The 18,444-nt window shown below is 53.3% G+C and overlaps 1 protein-coding gene across 18 annotated transcripts in view; it reads left to right on the top strand.

Moving 5' to 3' along the window:
* PLEKHA6 (pleckstrin homology domain containing A6) overlaps nucleotides 1-18,444 on the top strand; it is a 139,502-nt gene that overhangs the window by 84,403 nt on the left and 36,655 nt on the right. For all 18 annotated transcript variants that reach the window (XM_081825041.1, XM_081825043.1, XM_081825040.1 and 15 more), the window contains 4 exons: nucleotides 10,380-10,460; nucleotides 11,114-11,228; nucleotides 16,083-16,187; nucleotides 16,856-16,928. In XM_081825041.1, coding sequence (XP_081681167.1) covers nucleotides 10,380-10,460; nucleotides 11,114-11,228; nucleotides 16,083-16,187; nucleotides 16,856-16,928 — 374 coding nt within the window. The remainder of the gene's footprint in view (nucleotides 1-10,379; nucleotides 10,461-11,113; nucleotides 11,229-16,082; nucleotides 16,188-16,855; nucleotides 16,929-18,444) is intronic.

The raw sequence follows: 18,444 nt of genomic DNA, 5'->3' as shown, positions 1-18,444 counted from the left end.
CCTGCCCCCAACAGGGCTGTCAGTAACAATATTTTCAAACCTTGGAGGGGAGTCTTGATGCCTACGATTTAAAAATGATGGATTATCCAAATTAATTTTGATGGGGCTTTGAAATGTATCATTTGACTTAAGATTTTTTAACTCTGTTGTTGGTGGCCACGATGCCCTTCTTCTTGGTTTAGCTGAGGACTAGAGGGGCCCCTGTATCCCCTGAGCACCCTGAGCACACATCAGCTGGGGGACAAACTGCGTTGGAAGGAAATGTTTCAGAGGATCAAACAATATTAGTGCTGGAAAGCAGCTTGCAGAACCTCCAGCCCCGTGCTGTCCAATAGACTAGACTGTTCCACAACAGTGGGACGTGCTAGGACTGTCCTGTCTGATGTGGTCGCCCTAGTTACTGTGCCCATCGAGCCACACAGTGAGATGTGACTAGCTGAGGAACTGAAATTTTAATTTTATTTCATTTCCATGAATTAAAATGTAAATCGCCACCCATGACTAATGGCTGCTGCATTGGATGGCACCGCTCTGGAAGAACACGACTTGTTTTATGTGATTCCTTTATTTTATTAATAATTATAACCTCAGCTATTTGCTGAGCAATTCTTATGTGCCAGGCATTTTCCTCTGTGCTTTAAATTTGTAATCTTGTTTAACCCAGCAACTCCGGTATCTGTCCATGTTACAGCTGGGGAAACTGAGACCCAGAAAGGTAAAGTGATCGGTACTGGTCAGCCACAGAGACTCCGGACTCCAGCACCACTGCTCATACCCTTTTCCTTAAGGCTAATCCACAGGCTGTCCATTCTTTGTCTCCGTGTGACAACTGTCTTCAACAGGTCTCCAAGTCCTTTCCCTTCCAGACCTCACCTTTCCTCCCTGGGATGGCAGAGCAGCTCGCTACAGTTGTCCTCGGTCCACAGAGGGGGAAGACGGCAATAACCTTCCCTAGGTCCAGCCGTTTTCTGGCTGGTTCCACTGGTGGCCTGTGTTCCCAGGCTCCCTTTGGGTCCTCCCTACAGCAGACAGCAATCTGGGGAGATTCCTCTGCGCTCAGAGCCCTTGGCAAGCTCCCCAAGTACATGGCAAGTTCCACGCTCCTCACTCCTGGTAGAAGGAGGTGTTCAGAATTTCCCACAATCCACCCGTGTCGTCCCCTCCCCCCCGCCCCCATGCCCGTTACTCCCAGTCTAGGAGAGGAGCAGCTGAGCCCTCCCTGGGGGGCAGGGGCAGACTCAGCCCCCCCTCTGCCCCCGGGCAGCTTAGGGGCAATACTAACACTAGAGCTTTGCTGCTATCCCACCTCGCTCATGTGACTCCCTGAGGTAGGGGGGCTCCTTCCCCCAGAAGCAGTTGTTGTCCAGGCTCCTGCTCTTCTGCTCCCATTGATTTAGTGCTCTCCTCATCCCCAGACAAAGCCCCTGCTTCGTAGACTCTTATCAGAGTCGGCTGGCCAGTTGGGAGGGGGAGGGAGAGGAGGGGCCCCAGAGCAGATGGAACCTGCCTTCACATCCCCCCCAGCAAGAGGGATTGGAAGCTGAGCCCTCCTGCCTCTCTCACTCACAATCCAATATCCCAAAGCAGAATGGCATGTGTCTGCTCCTCCCACCGCGGGGGGACCACAGGCCTGCCTCTGCAACTGCCCCATCAGACAGAACCTTCTGCTCCTGCCGTGTGTCAGGTGCAGGCCCCGGAGGAGCAACAGAGAAGGCCCAGGCGGTAAGCAGCCCTTCCATAGCTCTGCACCTAGACAGCTGCACCTAGATAGACTAACGTTTCTGGGTCCCGAGGTCTATAGCCCACGGGGTTACGAGTGAGAGGGTTTGTGGCTTTCTTCCTTGTGTTCTTGGAGCTGGTGTCTACCCTCTGAATCATGCAGCTCTTTCCTCCTTCTTCCCTGGAGACAAGGAACTGAGGGTGGACAAATAGCAGGAACTTTGGCTTCTCTCTCCTGTGGCTGTAGTTGGAGCAGTGGGCCTCAGCTTCCCTGACTCTGAAGTGGGCCTTGCCTTCCTCCCAGTGTGAGGACCGGACCGCGGAAGCTTAACTTTTTCCCCTTGTTCCATACCCCTTTGTCCACCTGTATCGTCTACTTCGGAAGGCATACTTATGCCCATGGTTTCATTGTGAAAGCGAGGAAGCTGAGGTGCCGAACAACTTGACCCTCACAAATTGCTGGATTGGAAACTGAGAAGGCATTCTAGCTTTTGAGGGTGTGGAAGGCGGGACATCAGCCTGGTTGCATTGCTTTCTGAGCACTTACTTTGCAAAATTCTTTCCCTTGGGGTGGGCTGGGTTGGGTGGGGTGAGACTGCTCTCTGTGGGATACCAGAACCAAATCTGCTGCGCTCGGAACAAGGAGAGCTGGTTCCAATGACCTTGCAGAGGCCCAGAAGCAGACAGCTGGGCCCCCTCAGCTTCTGAAGGGTAGAAGTTTGGGATTCAGCTCAGAGCTGGGGGAGGGGGTAATTAATTATTGCCCTGTCCCTTTGCCTCTTGGGACCCTTGCTGACTGTCAGGAGAAGGCCACTTGGAGGCTGAGGGAGGAGACTGGGGCCTTCCCCCTGCCCCCATCTAGCTTAGCTGGGGCCACTCAGCAGAGGAGAGGAGGAAAAGGTAGAGCCAGGAATTTAGCCCTTCCTTCATTTCCTTCCCCTCAGCAGGGAGCAAAACCAAAGCCTGAGGGCCAGGAAGGCAAGGCGCCCCAGGGAGCCGGGTTGCCCCAATTCTTAGTTGGGTCCAGGGTGTGAAGGGGGAAAAGCCCCCGTGATGACTTCTGGTCGCCAGAATCACAGATCTTAACACTTGCAAGGGCCGTCAGTGCTCTGAGAGTTCAGGCTTGGCTGTGCCAGGAATGACATTCGTCGACCAGAAAGGGCGCAGGCCTGGCCTCTCGGAGGGCCCTGTGGTATCTCCGGATGTCCGTGAGGTGGGGGGGCCCGGACGCTGGCCAAGAGGTGGGGAGGACGGCGCTGGAGAGGCATGGTGCGACAGCTCTTCACCAACCAGTAAGGAAGAATGTCAGCCTTTTTTTTGTTTGTTTGTTTGTTTGTTTGTTTGTTTTTTTTAAAGATTTTATTTATTTTTTAGAGAGCGAGCGAGAGAGAAACAGCATGAGAGGGGAGAGGGTCAGAGGGAGAAGCAGGCTCCCCGCTGAGCGGGGAGCCCGATGCGGGACTCGATCCCAGGACCCTGGGATCATGACCTGAGCCGAAGGCAGACGCTTAACCATCTGAGCCACCCAGGCGCCCCGAATGTCAGCATTTTAATACCTGGCATGGTTATGCCGAATACCTGTCCTGGTTATCTTCATTTTTCAGAAGGCAAATGGAATTCCATAAAGTAAAATAGTTTGAAGACAAGCTAATCCAAGCTGGATTAGCATGAGATCAGCATGAAGAGTCCCCGTGAAGTTGCCCCGAGTGATAGTCACTACCCCCCCCACGCCCCCCCCCCATACACACACACACTATGAAGTGTGACCCAGACTAAAGAGTACACAGCCTGCTTACCCTGCTGTCTGAGGCTACTTTCCAGGCCCAGGGCAGGGGCTAGGGGATGATACAGCGAGAGACCAGGGAAGGACACGGGGCGGGGCAGGGGGGGATCCCGGGTCTCATCCCTGGATTTGTGATTACCATCCCTTGGTTATTGAGCCAGCTCATTGCTTTCTATCTGAGGTAGGGGCCGAGCTCTGGGTGAACATCCCCCGGCATTCTGTAACTGGCCAGAGTAGGTAAGGAAAATGACTTTGGACCCTTTGGGGTGGGGCTGGGGGTTGTGAGGATAGGCAGAGTGAGGCAGGAAAGAGGGCGGCATGAGTCTTACCTCCTGGACACTCAGCCCAGTGGCCTAGCATTTTAGGACATCCCAAGCTTGCTTGGGGTGGGGGGGGAACTTACCCTATTCTTGACGGTTTGGGAATTACTGTGGCATGGGAGGGGGGAGGGTGCAAGGGCAGAGAGGAGAGGAGAGAAGTAGAGCGAGTGTGAGGCTGGCAGCTGGGTCCCCGGAGCCTGCACAACTGGTACTTTGCCCTGTAGGCAGCACAGGGAAAAGAGACGCCGCCGCGTGGAGGGGCTCCTTCCGCCCTGCAGATACCGAGGGGGGCCACCAGGGCCTGACCTCCTCTGGCCTCTTCTTGTGTGGCAGCACTAGGCAGGAGGACGGAGGGACTTGGTTGGGGGGGGCGGAGGAGAAGTTGGCTAGGGCGGTGAATTTTTCCCTGGGAATGACCAGGAGCGCTCCCGGAATCAGGCACGCGCGCACGGTTGGAAATGTCAGCCGAGCTGGTTCTCACTGGGACAGAATGCTGGAGCGGATAAAGCTCCCTGAAACTAACGATGCGATCCAGAGGGGGACGTGGGGGGCAGGAGCCAAAGTTCTCCTACCTTCCCCCGCTCCATCAGCAGCAGCCATCCCTGGAGTGCGGACAGTCCTGCTTGGAATCTGCTGGCCGGGGAGGAGAAGGAGGGAGTGCGAGGCCTGGGCCACAGGCAGCTCAGCCCGGTCCTCTCTCCCTGTAATGAGCTGTGATGCCAGAAGCCAGAGCGCTCTCAGGTTGGGGAAGGCTCGCCAGGGCTAATTGTCTGTCAGCAGATTCTCAGGAGCCATGGAAATGAAGCAGCTTGGCGTCGGCCAATAACCAGGAGGCCCAGGGGGTGGAAGGAGTTGAGCGTATTTTTCTAGTCATTCAATATTGATCACGGTGGGAGCTCCGGCTGTGCAGCCTGGGTGTGTGGATGTGCACGCGTGTGTGTACGTGTGCGTGCGTGGGCCTGCCAGGGGTTGTGAAGACTCGGGCTGAATTTGCTGCTTTTGTGTTTTATTTTGTTTTGTTTTGAATATGCTGCTTTTGACTGCGTTGTGCCAGGGAACCCTCCAGATAGAGGCTGATTCTTGGAGAGTGTGTTTGGAGACAAATCAGCACTTGGTGGGCTCTGTGCTGAGGCTGTCGCTAGGACCTAGAGGCTGAGAGTGTCTCTGGAAGGAGGAAAGCTTGAACTAGATGGGGAGATTTAACTAGATGGAGAGATGCTTGCGAAGTGCAGAGGATTGGCCTCTGTTCTTTGTAATTTACTGGTCTTGGCACTTCTGGAATGCGGGCCCCCTGCACACGCAGCCCCCACTCCGTATGCCGCCTTCTTAGGCCTGACACGGTGTGGTTTCATTTTCTAGGTCCTGCACCTGGCATAGTTCTTGATTTGCTTTTAAGCAAGATAGTCATAGCCATTATCTCTTATGCATAAAACATTGCAGCTAGGAGCACCTGGGTGGCTCAGAAGGTTAAGCATCTGCCTTCGGCTCAGGTCATGATCTCAGGGTCCTGGGATCGAGCCCCCACTTTGGGCTCCCTCCTCAGTGGGGAGCCTGCTTTTCCCCCTACTTGTGTTCTCTCTCTGTCTCTGTCAAATGAATAAATAAAATCTTTAAAAAGAAAAGAAAGTTTACAGCTATTATTTCATAGAATTAGAAGGTACCCCATTTGCTCATGAGAAAATGAAGAGCCATCGAAGTCAGGTCACACTGCTAATTTGTGCTGGGTCTTGGACTGAAAGCCTGGTCTTGCCAAATCTCTTTTCACTGATGGTACTGCCATTGGGGCCACCTTCTTAGGTCCAACGGATATGGTGACCGCCTAGTAGGCGACCCGGGACTTTCGGGATGTCACTGCTCCATCACAAAATCTCCTTTACTGCTTGAGCTGCTACCCCTCTTTGGGTGGAATTCAGGAGGTCCTTTTGGAGATGAACTTGTAACCTTTTGTCCCTGAGAAATGGAAACCTTTGACAATCCCCCCTCCCCCCCCACAAAAAAAAAGGAAAGAAGAGAGAAAAAAAAACTAGTCATCTAGCCTTGTTTTCCTTTTTAACTGTTGTGGGCCTGGTAAGTTCTTCCTGATGTCTAACCTAAAGTGAAAATCTATCATTCTGTGCAGTTTAGTGGTGAAGGAAAAGGAACCCAGCTAGACATTCGGTGTGCCTGAATCCTGAGGGTTTCCGAGCGCTCACCAAGCAGGGGAAACCCCTGAGCCTTCATTCCCTACCCCCTTGTGCTAGCTTCACTGGGCACGGGAGAAGTAATTTAGCTTACAACTTAAGCAAAGCCTGTGGGAGGCTCCTGAGCTCAGCTTGAAGAGAAAGGGGATATTTTTGCCTTCTAGAGGAAGAAAACTCATTTTCCCAATGCACCCCCACCCCCTCCTCCTGTGCAGATGAGCTTAATTTTCTTCCCCTCTTAATGAAGATGGATCAAAGCCAAGCTATATATTCAAGGGGGAGCCAGTCAGGGGAGCTGAGTTGGGGGGGGTGGAGAGAGGGCAGAAACAGAGTTTCTCTCATGGAGAGGAAGTAATTAATTTTAAGAGAGAGCAAAGATAGGGAAGCTCTTGGTAATAGAGTGTCGAACTCCAAATGCAGGTGGCTAAAAATTAAGTCAGAGCATGGAGAGTTTCTTTTGTTTGCTCATTCACTCACTGCTTGATTCAACAAATATTTATTAGGCACCCACTGTGCACAGGCAGAGACCTCAAGCTGGCATCAGGAGAGGGCCCAGATCTTCATAACCATAGCAGGGCTCTCAAGTAATCGGACTGGGACAGGGAGAGGTAGGATCTGGCAACCGAAGCCTCTTGTCACCATTTGCCGAAGTACCACGAAATGGTTGAATGTATCAACCGTTTGGATTTAGGATTCATTGCTTTGTTGACCCCAGCTACATCCAACCAGCTTGTCCCACCACGGGTTAGGTAATAATGTTGTCCATTTGCTTTTCCATTCACGGATTGCACTGTTCTCTGACTGAGTTCTGACCTCAAGCCAAAAAATTAGATTAGCCCTTCCCTTTTCAGTGTCTGTTGTGATATAACAACGGACTATGATGACAACGGACTGCTTAGTGCTGCAGTAAAGAACCACGTTGATCAGAAAGGATTCTGCCATCCAAAGACAGAAATGGAATGATACAGAAAGCCAGAGGGACTGAAATTTGATATCAAAAACACATCTCGGCAGCAGAAGGTTAACAGTGGGTCTGGAGCCTCCCTTGCTAGAATGCTTTATGAGCAGCCAGGGCACTTAATGAGATTGATTGCAGAGTGAGCTGGCCTGTAGGCAGGGGGATGGAAGACATGACCTTCAGAAGGCCCTTGCAGTCCCAGGACCCTAAGACATGGAGGGCATCAGGAAAAAGGGAGATCTGACCGTCTTCGGCCCCCAGAGAGTTCGGGGAACTTCGCGGTGATGCAAACCTCCTTGCCCCTGAGCAGATCTGACAGTCGCCAGCTGGGATTTATCATATGGCATCTGGGAAGATTTTCAGAAGTAAACACATGGTGACCCCCTCTGAGCCTTGTGTGCCGCCCTCTTCCTTGCTAGCTTCAAGAGGACGCTTTCGTTCAAGTTCACCCGAGCAAAGAAGCCAGGACCTTGCCACCAGCTCTGGCTCCACGACACCCACGCCCATGGGCTCCACATGCCCCTCAGCTGGACCCCGGGCAGAGAGCCCACCGGCTGGGGCTGTGTCTTAAGGGAGCGTGCTGGGGACGCCGCACAGAAGCCCCGTTCACTGAACCCCGGCTACACAGAAGTCTGGGCAGGCTAGGAGGCGTGGGGAAAGTTAATCTCAGCTTCTAGGCAGCGGCACGAGTCTGGAGCCTCATTGAACCCTTGTGCCCACATGATCAGAAGGGTCTCTGAGAAGCACGTGGATTGCAGCCCAGGGCCCTGCGTTCTGGGCTGGGGGTCGGGAGGCAGGGAAGACCGCCGTCCAGCAGGTCGGGCTGGCTGAGTGTCTGCCGTGCAGATGGGGATGCAGCCCCAGACTGCTCCGCCCACCAGGCTACTCTGTGTCCTCAGCTCCGAGAGGTCGGACTACCTGGAAGTTGTACACCTGCTCTGCACACGCCTGCCTCCCCGTGTCAGCATTTTCTCCACAGGGACCTGAACTGGGACAATATCATCCCTGCTCCCTTATTCTGCCTCCGGCACTCAGACGGCAGCCTTGGGGCCGGATGCTAGGAAGCCACGGGCCCCCCTGGGGCACCTGGGCACCCCCTACCACCACCCGGGGAGAGCCCCTCCCCCTCCCCTAGCCCCGGAGCCAGCCGTGCCTGCCGCGCGCCCTGAGCTCCGCACCGGCCCTGGGGACTGGAGGACTTACTTCTCAGAGGGATGGTAAGAGCAGGGAGGCTGGCAGGTCCTCTGAGGCTGCCGAACAGGGAACAGAGCTGCCAAAAGGATGTTGAAGTTTCGGGCTGATCGCCGGGTCAGGTAGGGAGCTCTCCTGTGGACTGTGAGCCGAGTTCAGTGAGCAGGCTGATTGGCAGCTCGTCGGGCGGGGGGGCTTCAGAGCAGGGGCCGTGCCAGCCCTGACCTGGAGAAGGAAGAGGAGTTAGGTCAACGGCTGCTGCATTGCAGTGCTTGTGAAGGGAAAGCTATTTTGAAGTTGGTAGTGCCGGGATGGGGAGAGGACGTCATTTGTAGGGGTTGCTGGGTAGGAGAGTCTGGGGCAGGGAAAAACTCGCTGTACCTTGAGAGACCTGTGCGGGCTGACAGCAGGCTGTGTGTGTGCTTCTGTGTGTGTGTGTGTGTGTCTGTCTGTCTGTACCAGTGCCTGCAGGGAAGGTTCCAGCAGTTAGCACAGGGAACATGTAGAGCAGAAGGGGGGCTGGGGGAGGGGGCGTGGAGGTGGGGAGCAGGCGCTCTGTGCCACTGGAAAAAAGCAGAGATGTTGGCACCTTGAGGACCTTATTTTCACAGACTGCTCACCCCCCTACCCCAGATCGGGGAGAGCGAGGGGTGCGGGTGACTGGAAACAGCTACCCTTCCTTGCAAAGATCCCCTGCAGTTAAGTTGAGGAGAGCATCCCTGTTGGAGGGAGGAGGGAATAAAGTTTGAGAAGTGGGGGAGCAGGTGAGCAATGTGTTGGAGTTACAACCCAGGCCTGGCGGACACCGGCCAAGTTTAGGGTCCCGGCCAGCAAGCCCGAGCTGCCAAACCCAGGGTTCCATAGACTGTGGCCACTGCCCCGCTAGGCTTCTATCTGCCACAGGCCTTTGGATTTGATCTGAACATGGCTGGTTTGGAAGCTGAAAAAACACCCTTTGATATTATCCTTAGCTTCAACAGACAGCCCAGGGGTTGGGATTCCTGGACTTTTGGAAGGGGGCAACAAAAGGTTACTTCGCTCTTGGAGCTGAGGGGACCGAGCTAGGCTCTCTTTCCTCGGGTACCAGCTGATCTGCCCCTTGCCAAGCAACCCTGGCTATTCATTTTAAGGATGCTCAAGTGGCCTGGTGTTAGGACCCCCAAGCTTGATGTGGCCTCAGCACACTCCGTCCAGGCGCCTGCTTCTTGGGGTGGACTGAGCCTATCCTGGGCTCTCACAGTATCTCTCAAGAGGGATGGGTGAAGAGGACCTTAAAACTCATCCAGCCCCCCACTGGCTGGATGCTTGAAGTCTATAACATTCTTGCCAAGTGGTCCCCTGCTTGCAGAATCCACCTCAAGTGGCTGCCATTTGTGGCTTAGACCCATGGCACCAGCCCCCCCCCCAAGTTCTATCTGCTACCTTCCTCCCCGTCTCCCCACAAAGTCACCAGGAAGCTAGCCTGACATTCAGCCCAGCCAGAGGGCCACGGCAGGACTTCCCAAAGGAGCGTCCACGGCTCTGCTCCCCATCTGCCTCTGCACAGACCCTGCTTCCTGGCAGGCTGTCCTCCCCATGCCCCACCCCACTCCCAGGCCACAGCAGCCCTTAATTAGATCTGACTGTTGAGCCAGCACTAACCTCAACGCCTGACAGCCCCTGACGTCTCAGCCACATCTCAGCCCCTTAGACGCAGAAACCCTGGACTCCCGAGTGTGAGTAGGTCCCAGCCCAAGCTCAGGAATGGAGTTTCTGGATCTCTGGTTTCACTTAAAGAAAGAGATGGTACATAAAACAGGAGAGGAAGGAGTCCAAGGTCACAAGAGGATTTTTTCAGCAGATAATGAGTGAGCAGTTTTTATGTGGAACACTGGCCGGAGCTGTTCCTGGGAGAGAACCTGCCACACATGAAGTCTTGGCCCCCACCCACGTACACGCCCAGGGTCCCCACCGAAGGGCTTAAGTGGGGCTTATTTGCAGCCTCGGGGATCTCCATAAGTAGTTAGCACTGACTAGTAAAAGTGTCTCCCCACCCCCCACCTGCCTGAAGCTGCTTTTTCTACCGCCCAGCCCTCCGTCCTGCCTCCCCAGACCCCACAGAGGACAGAGGGACCATCTCCTATGTGGTCACCCCTCCCCGTCACTGCCCGGGGCCTGCCCACCCTTTCGCTTGTGTCTCTGCCTTCTCCATCCTTATCACAACTTCTGTCTGTTCTTTGCCCCCACAGCCACAATGAACGACAGAACACATTTCTACACCCAGTGACTGGCCAGGTCCCAGAAGAAAACAACAAATTTAACTTGAAAATGTACGTCTGCCCCCCGCTGGCTGCTTGGCCTTTCCACCCCCCTCAACCTCCCACCCCCACACTTTGCAGCTGAGAAGCGTAAGGGAGGGTGTGGAGAGCAGAGGGACCTAGGGTCTCTAACCCCAGTCCTGAGGAATGGAAGCTTCTGAGGGCCGTAGGTCTGGCTTGACGCCCTCACCCACTTCTCCCAGCATCTCCAAGATCTCAGGCTGGTGCCTCCCACAGGTTGCGCTGGAGGAGAGAGACAGGTCTGAGGTGGGCCTATCCCCCAGGGGCCTTTGAGGGAAATGCTGAGGGAAGCTGATAGAATCCTGAGAGCCAAATGCAAATTCCTCTCGCTGTGGATCTTGGCTCAGTGCAAGAAAGAAAGGAAAAAAAAAAATTAAATGACTCCCATAGTCCACCGAGCCATTGTGTCTTTTCAGTTAGAAGGAAAAGGAGTTCCAGAGTCCTAAGGTCTAGGTTTTTAAAATAAATTTACAGGAAAGAAAGAGGAGACTGTTCAAGATTACTGGCATGTGCTCTCAGAAGAGCAGAGGGAGCAGCTGAAGTGATCTCGGTGGGTGGCAGGGTGGGGAATACGGATGGGGCTTTTCCATTCTTCTTGTGTTTTGACTAGTCTCTTTCTTCTCTTTTGGTCAACCTGAAATCAGATCGTCTTTGGACATGTCCAATAAAGCAGGTGGAAAACGCCCGGCTATCACCAACAGTGACGTATCCAACCACAACATGGTGTCCGAGGTCCCCCCAGAGCGGCCCAGCGTCCGGGTAAGTCTAGCCCCCAAGGCCAGCTGTCAGGCAGGAATCCTAGGAAACACATGAGCCTGTCCAGTTGTCTTCACAGGCTCCACAGAGCAGGTGAGGTGAGGCAAGAGGAGTGGAGAGTGGGAAGGGAAGAAGGGTCAGACCAGAACCTTGTAGAAGACTGATCTCTAGACCAGGGCTTCTCAACCTCGGCACTATTAGCATTTGGGGCCAGGTAGTTCTTTGTGATGTGGGACTGTCCTTTCACTGTAGGATGTTGAGCAGTATCCTCTGCCTTTACCCATTAGATGCCAGTTAGCACCCGCCCTGTGACAACCAGTGTCTCTAAACATTGTTCAATGTCCCCTGTGGGGCAAAACTGCCCCCTCCCCGCCCATGGAGAACCACTGATCTAGGGGGACAGCAAAAGAGGAATAATTCATAAGGGATATGGCAATCAAGAGCTCAGAAAGGAAGGAGTGCCTCAGGAGGAAGAAGTAATCCAGAGAAGAATGTGGCATAGAGGTCAAGTAAGATAAGGGCTGAATGTGTCCCTGGGTTTAACACTGGAGACCCTGACCAGTGGTGGGATGAGGGCAGAAGGCAAGCCGGAGAGGGCTAAAGAGGAGATGGGAGGGGAGACGGAGAGACGATGACGAGTAGGGACTAGTCTTCTAAGAAGCTAGACAGTAAGCGGTGGTATAGTCATACAATGGAGCGCTCTCCAAAAATTAAACTGGACTAGAGCTATATGTATTAACAAGGATAAATCTTGAATATGTAATGTTGAGTAAGAAGCAAGCTGCAGAATATGAAAGATGTGATATCATTTATGTGAAATAGCTTACATGAAAGTGATACGATGTATGCACAGGTAAATTTGTGGTACGACCATGTAACCATGGACAGGCAGACTAGTTCTGGGTCAGCGGTTGCCTCTAGGAAGGAAGAAATGAGATTGAAGAGTGGCTCAAGGGGAGTTTCAGCTCTATTTGTCATGTTTTATCAGGGGAAAACACCCAGCACATGGTGGTGATTTATTCTCTACTTTTCTGAAATATTTGTAATATTGAAAAATATATATTTGTAAAGAAACTTGATCGTGAGGGGGAATGTGGGACAGGGGACCGAAGCTAGACGATATGCAAGATGGCCGGAGGTCTTCGTGGTCCATTTCATTTTGCTTTAAGATGTGCGAGCGGGAGGGAGATGGCCCAGTAGATAGGTTCAGGAGGAAGGGGACAGCTGTGAGTCTCATTTCCATGGAGACAGGAGAAGTCAGATGCAGAGGTGCTGTTAGCCTGCATAGAGAAGGGGTACGCCCCCTGAGCTGCAGAAAAAACGGTATGTGAAGCTTGGAGGTGCAGGTCTAGGAAGTTAAAGACATTCCCATCTGATGTCCTCAACTTCTTCAGGGAAGTAGGAGGTAGGGTTTTCTGCAAAGAGGAGTGGGGTGGCTAGAGAGGCATTGGGGCTTGAGAATATGCCCAGGGTTTGGAGAACAGGACCAGAGATCAACAAGGGGAATGTGAAATATTGCGTGATAACGTCGAAGGGTCATCTGAGGTCATAGACTTGACTCTGAGTGGCTCCAGTCCACAGATGCGTGTGGTTTTCCTCCAGCGCCGCTCCCAGACTAGCTGGTAAAGCAGGGAAGGTAGATGGTTGGATTAGCCTAAGGTGGGGCTAATGGCAGGGGGAAGCCGTGGCAGAAAGCTAAGGGGGTGAGGGCATGGAGGGGTGAGCTGTGGGAGCAGCTTCTAGCCTGCAGAGCGGAGGTGAAGCTGTGGCAGATGACCGACTGAGGAGGAAGGGAAGGATTTGGGGAGTTGCTTATTCTTCGGATGGTGGGTGACTTCCACAGGTGCCTCTTCTCAGCCTTTATATGTGGATTTTTACTAGTAAAGTTTAGAAAATAATTGTATTCCCCGGTTTGGGGTGTGCTTTACAATAAAGCCCAATTTCTTCTTTCCTTCTTTCTGCAAGTATGTACTAAGTGCTTATTGTAGACAGATACCTTGCTGGGCTCTGGTGATGAACAGACCAACAAGACTCAACTTCCTCCCTACAAAGAGCTCAGAGTCTGGAGAAGGAGTTGGAAGGCCAACTGCCCCATTGCAGTGTGACAAACTGTAGACCACACAAATGGACAGAGAAGAGGGACAGCTCACGGCACCAGGGGGTCCGGGAGATTTTGTGGAATTGGGGGGCCTGCCCTGGGCATAAAGGATGAGTTGGGACTTGTCATGGGACAAGGGAGATGGGGCTCCCCACATCTCCTATGGGAGAGCAAGGTGAGCAAAGGCAGGGGCATGGCAGAGAACCACCAGGAGTTTGGCGAGGGACCTGTCTGGTAGAGGGGCAGAAGGCAGGAGCGTGGGCCCGGCAAACCTTACAGACTTGTCCTTGTGTGCCGTGCTAAGGAACTGAATTCCCTTCTAAGTGATGAGAGGTAGTAAGAAATGTTAAGAGAGCATCGTGATGGCACTGTGTTTTAGAAAGGTAACCTTACTTCGTGGTAGAGGGTGCACAGCAAGAAGAGATGATGGCCTGAGAGGAAAGAACAGATCCGAGACCCATTAGGAACATGGACCCATCTGCCCTGCGCAAATGTTGTATCAGGAGCAGAGGAAGGAGGGAACTGTGTGAGGCAGTTCAGAGTTCAGGTCTGGGCAACCGGGTGGATTGGAGTACCATGCGCCAGGTGAGAAATACAGAGCATCAGGCTTGGTTAGAAAGAGGATGAGTCTGGCTTTGCACTTATTTAGTCCTGGTTGGACAACCAGTTATAAAATGGGCTGAGGCTAGGAGACAGCTCTTAGATATGGATTAGAGAATTTTCAGCATACTGCTGGTAGCTGAGGCAATGGCTATAGATGAGCTACACAGACAATGAAGAACCAGAAAAACAAGAATTTGAAGTCTGGTTGAGGTCCACCAAGAGAGTAAAGGTGGAGCTTGAGAAGGAGCGGCCACAGATGGAGGAAAGAAGAGTTTCTAAAAGAAGAGTTTCAGGAAGGACAGAAAGGTCAGTGTTATCCAGTGTATTAAAATGGCCAAGGACTGAGCAGCTTTAATTCAATGACATTGCAATTGCCACCTCAGGAAAGAGGTGGAGGGGGGTTAGGAGTAAATGTGAGGAGCAACCTCAGGACTCTTCCCAGGAGCCTATTCCTGTGGAGGAAGGGAGGGAGAAGGGGGAAGGTGTTACCTGAGGGCTGGCAGGGGATGGCAGGGGATGTAGGGTGGGGGGAGCAGTTCCGGTGGGTGTGGCTGCGTGAGAGCGAGGGAGAGCTGGTGAGGGGGAGAGACCGACAGACAGACAGAGACAGACTGATGCTTTAAGATGGAGAGAACTGAGCATGTTTGCTCAGGAGAAGCAGCTAGTGGAGAAGGAAAGGTTGAAGACAGATTTGAGAAGAGATTATCCATGGAGCAAAAGTCTCAGGAAATGGTAGGTGGAACGTGTTAGCCTTGAAAAGGAGGATGACACTGGAGAGAAAGAGGCGACAGTGGTAAGGACAGTAATTTTCTAGGTAAAAGGGTGTGAAATTGAGGAAGTGCATGTCTGATAACCTGGATCATCTCTGTGGAGTGGAGCTGGGTCCACTGCGGGGAGGGTGTGGGGGAGCTTGCAGGGCTTGGGGGAGGGGGAGGGCAGGGAGTGGCATGAGGGGGCTGGGCCAGGCTGAGGTTGGGGACTGGGGGGGACAGGGGCTCTGCGGTGGCCTCATCCATACTGCAGTGTGCTCTTCGTCCGGCAGATCTCTAATCATAAACCATAATCTGGCCATGAGTGCAGATAATTTGATTGCTCTGGGATTCTGAGTTTTAGAGAGGCTCCAGCTCTGACAACGGATGGGGTGTTTGAGAGTGCAGCTGACCTACCCCAGCGTGGAGCCTGGGCTTCGTAGGGAAATAACCACAACCAGGACGTGGCTGACGGGTCCAGAAAAAAAGGGAAGGACTAAGGAGCTGGGGATTCCAGTGGAGTAGAAAAGCTGGGGGTGTTGAGTAATGGAGTGAGAAAGCCCAAAGGAGGGGACGGCGTCAGGAAATGGGAACACCAGAATTGAAGATGTTAGTGGTGGAGGGGCGTGGGGCCGGCCAGGTCGCAGGTGCAGCTGTGGGAGTGAGCGCCAGGGTAGCAGTGAATGATTTTGGGATTGAGGCTATCACGGTACTATAAGGTTAGGGCACTGGATCGGTCCTCATCAAGTACAGTGCCACAGGGATGGCCAGACTTAGAATAAAGAGGATGATTGATACCGGAATTCTAAGACTCTGAAGGAATGATCTAGAAGCTGACAGTGATGAGAAGGGCTGAACAGTGGAAGACCAGGGGTGCTTCCAGAGAGATTATTGCCAGAATGTGGGAGGATGGCAGTGTCCACGTGGCAATAAGGAGCCAGGAGAACCCTTGCATGTCCTCCCTGCTCTGTGCTATGTTGGACATTCGAGAGTGAGCAGGACTCCAAGAGGATGATGATGTAGGGAATTTACTGGCATTTGAGTGGGTTCCAGAAAGCATTATGAAAGAGGAGGGGAGTCAGGACAGTCGAAGAAAGATAGCCCAGGAGTGAAATGAGAATTCTTATTTTCTCCTTAAAACAACAACAACAAAATCCACACCGCTGTGAGACAGGTCAGACTATTATTTTGAGCCCCATTTTAGAGATAAGAAAAAGAGTCCAAGAATTGGAAAGCTGCGCCCTTGAGTTAGGAGCAGATCCAGGAGTCACACCTGGTCCTCTTAGGGTGAGGACACCCCAAGCACGGAGAGAGCTACAGCTCCCAGCAAGGGTCGCTCCCACTGCAGAAAGAGCGGAGGGGAGGAGAGGAAGAAAGTCAGGAGGGTTTCTGTGTCTGCCTCCCCAGGCAACTCGAACATCCCGCAAGGCCATCGCCTTTGGGAAGCGCTCACACTCCATGAAGCGTAATCTCAATGCACCTGTCACCAAGGCGGGCTGGCTCTTCAAACAGGTGAGGCCTCCCCTGCAGTCTGCCCACCAGGACCTCCACTTTCTCCTCATTGCTCTGCTTCCTCTGTAGTTACAGTAATAGTCCCTGCATGTTTTGGTATGTCCTCCCGTGACCTATTTTTGGTATGTTATATCTCTGTGAATGAATCTCCTAATTTCATGAAGACTCAGAGAAGTTGAATATCTTCCCAAAGTCACACAGAAAAAATAGTGTCACATTTGGGAACCCAGTCAGGTCTCCTAATGGGCAGATGGAATGACAGAAAGATGCTGGGTCGCTAACCCCATCAGAGCGACCCACTGGCTCGTTCTCAGGAGGTCGTCTTGCTGTGAAGGAAGGGGGGTGTCCTTAGTCCCGGGGTCCACTAAGTCTTCCCAGTTTGACCTCACCACCCTCCCTGCCCACCCTCTGCCCACTCATCCTGGCTCACCTCTCACCCCTTTTATCTTCCCTGGGAGAGACACTGAGGCCTGGGATGACAGAACTGGAAGGTGACAGACAATTATCTCATGTCACTTTCCTGCCTCTGAGGTCCCCAGGGGGTTGGCTGCGACTTACTGGCTGCAGAGGCAGGATGGCCTTGTAATTAGTGCCACGCTCCTTCCCCTGCATCCTCCCTCTCATGCCCAGCTCACAGTCCCTCCCCTCTGTGCCCACGTGTCCCGCAGGCCAGCTCCGGGGTTAAGCAATGGAACAAGCGCTGGTTCGTCCTGGTGGATCGCTGTCTCTTCTACTACAAAGGTGAGCTTGCCTATTCTCCTGGGGCTGGCCGAGGCCGCAGGAAGGCAGGGCCCACCGCTCTTTCTCATTCTGCCATACCACCGGGCTCTGCTTCGTGTGGACGTTGGTTGGTGGACATTGGTGGGGGTGGGGGTGGGGGTGCAAATCTGCCCCATAGCCTCGGGCACCCGTGGGGTGTGACAGTGGGATAAAGACAGAGCCCGCTTGCTCACGTGGTCACTCACTTCACATTCAACAGTGTTTACGGTGCGCCCTCCAGGTTTCAGGCAGAGTTCTGGGTGCTGCTGGGGGACACGGTGGGCAAAGAGTGAAGTCCTGGAGTGGGGGATGGGCTAGGAGGAGGAGGAAGAGGAGGAAGAGGAGGAAGGCCCCTAGTCACTACTAGCAGCTGCCCTTCCAGTCGGAGCTTGTGTGTTGATCTGCCTCCCCCTGGAGTGTCCGAGCCGAATCTACGGAGGCAGAAATCTCGGTTTCGTTCACGGCGGTAGTCACAGCGCCTAAAACAGCGCGTGGCACACGGTAGATGCTCAATCAGTGTCGAGTAAGTGAATATCCCCAGCTTCCACCATCTGTGTGCACCCCAACACTCACTCCCAAGCCGCTCAACCAAAAAAGAGAGAGAGAGAGAGACCTAATAACTTTGGTGAGGCAGCCTCTGGGAAGTTATTTTTATTTTTATTTATTTATTTATTTTAAAGATTTTATTTATTTATTTGAGAGAGAGAGAGAATGAGAGATAGAGGGGAGAGGGTCAGAGGGAGAAGCAGACCCCCCGCCGAGCAGGGAGCCCGATGCAGGACTCGATCCCGGGACTCCAGGATCATGACCTGAGCCGAAGGCAGTTGCTTAACCAACTGAGCCACCCAGGCGCCCTGGGAAGTTATTTTTAAAATAAATGTACAGCAGTGTTGTGTCAGGCAGGTCCTGAGGGAGCTAGTGAGGCTTGAGGACAGGGCCCCTGTCACGCTGCTGCGGGGCCACAGGAAGAGAAGGGTAAAATGGTTCTGGGGCAGGAGAGGCTGATTCCTTTCCTCCAGGCCCTGGGAATGGCAGGGCCCTGACTTCCCTGGGCCTCCTGGGAGCAATTCAGTGAATCATTAACTTCCACAAACAAAGGTTATACCTAGTGACCCCTCCAGAGTACTGCTGTCCCTGTGCCCTGAGTCGCTGCCACCTGGGCCCCAAAAAGAGAAATCAGGAAGGGGCTGCAGGGACAGGGTCCAGCCACAGAAAAAACCCCAAGACTGGGGGAGAAGAATCTGCCCGGGGCGTGGCCCCTGCTGCTGGGCCTCTGGGACCCAGGGCTGGCTGGAGCCAGAGTCTGAACGAAGCTGAAGGAAAGCCAGGATCTCTGCAGAGGAGAGACTGTGGGACTGGCCGGAGGGGAGAAACTGAAAAGTTGTGAACTCAAAGGGCACTGTGATGAGGGCCACCATCCACTGAGAGATGCTCTCAAGTGCCCCTGTAAACACTGGCCCGGACACTGCCAGGCAGAAGGCCATTGCCTCTAGAGGTT

Source organism: Leptonychotes weddellii, chromosome 6 (assembly GCF_054177405.1).
Source record: "Leptonychotes weddellii isolate Sample4059 chromosome 6, ASM5417740v2, whole genome shotgun sequence".
Classification (NCBI taxonomy): Eukaryota; Metazoa; Chordata; class Mammalia; order Carnivora; family Phocidae; genus Leptonychotes; species Leptonychotes weddellii.
The sequence above is the reverse complement of the archived record's forward strand: the minus strand, read 5'-3'. Positions and strand labels throughout refer to the sequence as shown.